Here is a 6,751-nt window from a genome sequence, read left to right as displayed (position 1 = left end):
CATAGTAAGAAGCAGAGACATCACCTTGCCGACAAAGGTCCGTCTAATCAAAGCTATGGTTTTCCCAGGAGTAATGTATGGCTGTGAGAGCTGGACTATCAGGAAGGCTGAGCGCCAAAGAATTGATGCCTTCGAACTGTGGTGCTGGAGAAGACCCTTACGAGCCCCCTGGACTGCAAGGAGGTCAAATCAGTCCATCCTAAAGGAAATCAACCCTGAGTGCTCATTGGAAGGACAGATACTGAAGCTGAAGCTCCAATATTTTGGCCACCTAATGCGAAGAGAAAACTCTCTGGAAAAGACCCTGATGCTGGGAAAGACTGAAGGCAAAAGGAGAAGGGGACGGCAGGGGGTGAGATGGCTAGATAGCATCACGGATGCAATGAATATGAACCTGAGCACACTCCTGGAGAGAGCGCAGGACAGGAAGGCCTGGTGTGCTCTGGTCCATGGGGTCACGAAGAGTCGGACACGACTGAACAACTGAACAACAACAAGAACCGGAAGGCAGCCTATAAGTACTTTAAGGGCGCAATCCTATGTAGGTTTAGCTGGCTGGGGAATGCTGGGAGCGGTAGGCCCGTTTTCCGTCTAAGCCTGCAGAGGACCGCGCCCTAAATGAAGACATGCGTAGACAGAGCCCCACAGCTCCAGCGTTCCCCAGCCAGGCTGTCCAGACGTGCCCAGGATCGCGCCTCTCCACACGCGGACGGGGCTGCGGACCAGACGCCTCGAGCGGGGGCGGGCTGGAGCGGCCCTCGGGCCCAAGCCCGCCAGGGGCGAGAGAGGCTCCGCGGGGACTAGGGCCGGGGCGGCCGGCGAGCCGACCCCGGGGACTCGCGGCCAGAGCGGAAGGCGCGGGGCGTGCGCTCCGCCGGGGGCGGCTCTCCAGGGCGCGGCGGCGAAGGCGGCGCCCGCGGATAGGCCCGGCGCTGCGCGCGCGTCCGCTGCGCGGCGGCGCGTGCGCGGCTCCCGCCCGGGCGGCGTGCGCGCGGAGTCATGGGCCCGGCCGAGGCCCAGGCCGTGAGTCGCGGCGAGGGGGCGGCGGGCGGGGGCTGGCCCGGCCCGGCCCGCGCGCTCACTGCCTCCCCCTCCCCCTCCCGGCAGGTGCGGGGCACCGGGGGCAGCAGCGCCGCCAGCAAGAGGTCGGCCGCCGCGCGGGGCTACACGCCGGACCGCTTCGTGCTGCAGCTCGTGCCCGGGGGCGGCCGCCGCCGCGCCCCCGCCGTCCACCGGTGAGAGCCGAAGCGAAGCGGCGCGACGGGAGCCCGCGGGCGGGCGGGCGGGGCTGCCCTCGGGCGCCGGGGCGCCTCCGGGCACGGGCGGAGGGCGCTTTTCAGCCCGGGCGGAGCGGGGCCGCCTCGTCCTCGCCGGCGCCGGGGCGGGCGCGTTGAGGCGGCGGCGGCGGCGGCTCCCCCGCCGGGCGGGCCGGCTTCCTCTCCCGCCGTCTCCTCTCCCGCAGGGGCTACTACGTCCGGGCCCGGGCCGTGGAGCACTGCGCGCGCGCGTTCCTGCGGAGCACCCGCGGCCGCCCTCGGAGGCAGGTGAGCGCGTGGGGAGGCGGGCGGGCGGGCGGCGGCTTCGCCCTCGCCGGCCCTGCCTCCGGCCGCCGCTGACGCGCGGCCCGCCTCCGCCCCGCAGGTCGTCTCCTTGGGCGCGGGCCTCGACTCGCTCTACTTCCTCCTCAAGAGCGGGGGGCTGCTGCGCCGCGCCGCCTTCTTCGAGATCGACTTCCCGGAGGTGGCCCGCCGCAAAGCGGCCCTGATCAGCGGGACGGAGGAGCTGGCCGCCGCGGCGGGGAGCGGCGCTCCCGGAGGGGCGCCTGGTATGGTGACGGGTGCGGGGCCGAGCGGGAGGCGGCCGCAGGGGCTCGTCAGCGCGAGAGGCTTCTGCCGGCTTCCGTGCTTCGTGACGAGGCTGGCTTTTGTCGGCCCTGCGGCCTCTCTGGGCACGGGGAAGCCTGGATGGCCACATCCCAAGAGAAGGTGCAGCCAGGGAGCACGTGCTGGTGCATCCCTCACAGTTGCCAGCTTCGGCACTACCACGCCTGCCTAGTAGTCGGGGCCGGTTCTGTGCAGATGCGGTGGTGATGGGCTTTTCAGGCAATCCGGGGAACTGGCAGAACTGGCTGGACCCGCGTATGAGGCTAGATGTCCAGCAGCCCTAGCGCGGGGGATGGACAGCACCATGTGCCTGGGCACACAGGGCAGAGCAGAATGGCATGCGTTACTGGAGGGTTTCCAGTGAGTCTGTGTTGTGTTCTCTCTCTCTGACACACACATACAGCCCCCTCTCCCTAGCCAGCAGCGCCCTTTGCCAGATAGCGTAAGACTGTCTGTAGCCCCCTTGTAGCAGGGAGGGTCCCAGGCCTGATGCTGAAAGCAGTCAGGAACGTGCCTCTGTCTTGCCTCTGAGAGTTGGGTGTGACAATGAGTGATGGCGCTCCCTCTTTTCCAGGGGTGGTTAATTTTTCTGGAGATGATTACAGGCTTTTGGGAGTCGACCTCTCTGAACTCTCGAGGGTGGAGGAAGCCTTGCATGCAGCAGGCCTGGACAACAATGCCCCCACGATGATTCTTGCGGAAGTTGTGCTCACCTACATGGAGGTTGAGAGGTTTGTAGAGTGCCCTGTTCCTTCAGTACCCTTGGCCATTTGAACAGTTGGATCCTGTCAAGTAACAGCCAGCGCTTGGACTGTAACAAAGACAGATATTTGAGCTAGTGACAAATCCAACTTGTTTTACTGTCATGAAACAAAGCTCGTAACAGCAAAGAGTGATGCGCAGTCTGAGAGAACATACTGCATGGTTTTGTGGCTGTAGTTCAGCAGGTGTGAGGAGCCTTGAAACTGGATTTTGACCAAAGCAGGCCCGATCCTGCTTCCCAGCATGGCCAACCGGATGCCCCCAACGGGTAGCCTGTAAGCAGGACCTGGCTGCCCCCCCCCCCCCAGCAATGGGTATTCAGAGACACGCTTCCTCTGAGCTTGGAGGTTCTGCGTAGCTACCACGCTCAGTAGCCGTTGGCAGACCTCCTCCTCCTCTGTGAATTTGCCTCATCCCTTTTTAAAGCTCTCTAAGCTTGTTGTGCTCACCCCATTTTGCATTAGTAAGCTCCATTGGTCAAGCTCGCACTGTGAGTCCCCAAACCTAAGAGACATCCCATCTGGATCTTGAGACCGAATCGCTAATCCTTACACCAAAGAAGGCCAAAAGAAAACTGTCCCAATGAGCTGTGTTCCCACATGATGCATCCTTTTATCAACCCCAATCCTGTGTTGCCTTGGGGGCTGTGTGGCTCCAAGAGATGCTCTTTGGCCTCCTGTGCTGGCCCAGGGCTCCTCTTTAGTGGCATGCCTCCCCTCCCCCTTGTGCCTTCCAGGTCAGATGCCCTGGTCCAGTGGGCAGCCAGGCACTTCCCACAGGCTTGGTTCATCTTGTATGAGCAGATCCATCCCGATGACCCTTTTGGACATGTCATGCAGCATCATTTCAGCCGGCTCAAGTCCCAGCTCCGTTCCCTGGCCTGGTACCCAGACTGCAAGGCCCAGCAGATGCGCTTCCTCCAGAGGGTGGGTGTGGGACTTGGACTGGCGCTGGGCAGGGAAGGAGGAAAGAGGTTGCGGAGACGAGGGGCTGAACACAGCTGCCCATGATGGGGTGCTTGCGGGAGGTGGCAGCAGCTAACTTCGTGCTCTGGCATACTCTTCAGGGCTGGACTGAATGCAGCAGCATCAACATGAATGAATTCTACTGCCGCTTTGTTCCCAGAGATGAGCAGCAGAGGATCCAAGCCTTGGAGCCCTTTGATGAGTTTGAGGTAATCTGCCAGCATTCATGTTGAGACCCAGGGCCTTCTGCCCCTGCTGCAGCTGGGGCTGGACTTTGTGGGGAGGAGGCCTGGCAGGAGCTGTATTGGTTGAGCACGTGCTCCTGTCACACCAGACATCAGCCATGACTTGCCAGCCTTCCTGCTCCCATGTGGGGCATGGGGCGGGTGGTCCAGGCAGGTCTCCATTCTCCCTCTGGTGGACAGCTCTGTGGTACCAGAACCATAGAGCAGTTCAGCCTCTGAAGCTCTTGCAGTAAGCAAAGGTGGTGAGAACAGGCTGGCCAGCTATCTGTTGGGGATGCAAAAGCTCTGGATTTTCCGCATTGAACAGGGAGTTAAGACTGTTTATTTATTTAAGGGATAAAGAATCCTAAAGTAGGGTACAAAAAATATAACAGTAAAATAATACAGCATTGACAAAAAAAGATAAGCCGGGGAGAACAGTAAAAGATAAATAACAGTTTCCATGATGCAGCAAGAGAAAAAAGAGAAAAATCAGTCAAAAGCCTGGATAAACAAATAGGTCTTTAGCTGGCGCTGAAAGCTTGTAAGACCCAGTGCTGCCCGCACATGAGTTGAGAGACAGCTCCGCCGTCGAGGTTCCTGTATGGAGAACGCCTCCCCTTGGGAATGCGGCGTATTGGACTCCAGGCCAATGCGGCACCATCCAGAGGGATCCCCAGCCAGTCTTCACACCTGGGCAGGAATAGAAGGGAGAAGGCACTCCGCCAGGTAACCAGACCCTCAGCCGCGCAGGGCTTTCTGCGTCAGCGTATGCCCTTGAACGTGGCTCAGTAGCTTATTTGCAGCCTGTGCAGCTCCCCCGACTGGTGTGAGGCCCGCGCGGTAGGCTGGCTCACCCAGCAGCCTCGGCAGCTGGAGTGCCCGCTTGCCCCCCCAGGTCTAGGGTTCTGTGACGCTTGGCTCGCTTTCTGACTGAGCCTTCCAAGACAGAGTTGCTCAGAGTGTAGGCTAACAAGTACTACATGTGGGCCTTTGTGGGCAGGAGCTGCCTTCTCATTTTGTTGTGACCTCTGCTCTGCATGGACAAGGGCTGTTCCCTCCTCTGTATAAGGGCTGAATGTGTGTTGGTGAAATAAGAGTACAACTTGGAAGTCTTCACTGTTCAGAACTGGGCACGGGACAAAAAACAGAAGAGCCATGTGGGATCAGACCAAGGGTCTATCTGGTCCAGCATTCTGTTCACACAGTGGCCAACCAGCTGTCAACTGGGAACCTACAAGCTGGACACAAGTGCAACAGCACCCTCCTGTCCGTGGTCCCCAGTAACTGGTGTATGTAGGCAAACTGCCTCTGATAGGAGGCAGTAAGAAAGGGATAGAAGCTTGTATTTAACAGCTTGCCCGGTTGTCATAGGCAGTGAGGAATTCCACACAGGCAAGTGAGTGGACTGGCAGAGGAGGGATGGATCGCTCTTCCATCAGCCCGCTGCACTTTGGTGCTGGCCATGGAGGAGGGGAAACCCCTCCATCTGCAGCCAGCACGGCAGTGCAGTGGCACGGCGGAGGAGGGACAGGGACGTCTGCCTTTGCCAGCATCCTTGGAAGAAGGGACTTTTTTGATGAGCTTGTGCTTCCCTGTTGCTGCGTGGCCTGTGTGGACCTAGCATGACAGTTTAAAACCGTGCAGGCTAGGAACTTTTGTGGGCTTGTTCGTTTGGTTGTGGGAACCTTCCCCAAGGTGATAGGGGCATGGCTGGGAAATTTGGGAGAATAGAAGCCAGTACGTGATAGTGACCGTCCCCACCCCACCTATTTCCTGCAGGAATGGCACCTGACATGCTCCCATTATTTCATCCTTGTTGCATCCAAAGGAGGAGAGGTGCTGTCTCTGACCCCTCCTGTGTTTTCTGGCATAGAAGACAAAGGTGCAGTAAAACTTTTTCTTCCAGAATGGGTTGGTGTGGCTGGCAGTGCCTTAGGGAGCTTTGGCTATTGGGCAGTATAGACATGTAATAGATAGATTGACAGACAGACAGATGCCCCCATCCACCCGCTTCCAGATCTGGTAGCCTCCTTGACCAAACCTCTGCCTTGCATTGTAGATAGCTGAAATAACACGGTTGTTAAAAACATGAGCTATGAGCTTGGAAGCCCCTGGTGCAGATTTCTGGTCAGTCTTTTAGCTTCCTCATCATTAATATGAGAGTATTAATGGTCTGTCTTACAGGTATTATTTATTTATTTATTTATTTATTTCATTTCTATACTGCCCAATAGCCGAAGCTCTCTGGGCGGTTCACAAAAATTAAATCCAAGCAACACACGATAAAACAATTTAAAATATACAGAACATTAAAACCACAATATAACAATACAACCACAATAAAAGTTAAGAAGTACTTTATGTACTTAGTTGTAAGAAGTACTTTATGTATCAGAGCTACAGCTTATTTTATGGGTTGAGCAGGATATCATAGGGCACTTTGTCGAAAGCTTTGCTGAAATCGAGGTATATGATGTGCACAGCATTCCCACAGTCCACAAGGGAGGTTACCTGATCCAAAAATGAGATCAGATTTGTCTGGCAGGATTTGTTCTTGACAAATCCATGTTGGCTTCGAGTAATCACTGTACAGTTCCCAGGTTCCTCCTTTTTACCCTTTTCGAAGACAGGGAAACATTAGCCCTCCTCCGGTCATCTGGCACTTCCCCCATCCTCCATGATTGCTCAAAGAGAATAGACAGCGGTTCTGAGAGTTCTTCTGCCCGTTCCTTTATTACTCTAGGGTGCAGTTCACCTGGCCCTGGAGTTTTGAACTTATTCAAAGTCATTAGGTGTTCCTTGACCATATGCCTATCGATCTGAAGCTGCAATCCTGCCCCTTCAGCCTGTACTTCGGCTTTGTCAGGGGGGTCATAGACCCTCTTTTGGGAGAAGACTGAGCCAACATAGGAAT

The 6,751-nt window shown here is 57.2% G+C and overlaps 1 protein-coding gene across 22 annotated transcripts in view; it reads left to right on the top strand.

Moving 5' to 3' along the window:
• The first annotated feature begins 611 nt into the window (after window positions 1-611).
• Window positions 612-6,751, top strand: part of LCMT2 (leucine carboxyl methyltransferase 2) — a 36,554-nt gene continuing 30,414 nt past the window's right edge. For 9 of the 22 annotated variants that reach the window (XM_084842188.1, XM_084842187.1, XM_084842185.1 and 6 more), the window contains exons 1-6: window positions 612-1,235; window positions 1,642-1,825; window positions 2,458-2,614; window positions 3,382-3,571; window positions 3,712-3,819; window positions 5,617-5,719. In XM_084842188.1, coding sequence (XP_084698314.1) covers window positions 627-1,235; window positions 1,642-1,825; window positions 2,458-2,614; window positions 3,382-3,571; window positions 3,712-3,819; window positions 5,617-5,719 — 1,351 coding nt within the window. In that variant the 5' untranslated portion in view covers window positions 612-626. Of the gene's footprint in view, window positions 1,236-1,462; window positions 1,545-1,641; window positions 1,826-2,457; window positions 2,615-3,381; window positions 3,572-3,711; window positions 3,820-4,373; window positions 4,564-5,616; window positions 5,720-6,751 lie in introns of those variants that run through there. The other 13 variants (XM_084842189.1, XM_084842200.1, XM_084842203.1 and 10 more) reach the window with 7 other exon arrangements.

This window comes from Heloderma suspectum, chromosome 3 (assembly GCF_057233095.1).
Source record: "Heloderma suspectum isolate Gila_16-S chromosome 3, 16-S_ref, whole genome shotgun sequence".
Taxonomy (NCBI): domain Eukaryota; kingdom Metazoa; phylum Chordata; class Lepidosauria; order Squamata; family Helodermatidae; genus Heloderma; species Heloderma suspectum.
This window is presented reverse-complemented; position numbering and strand designations above follow the sequence as displayed.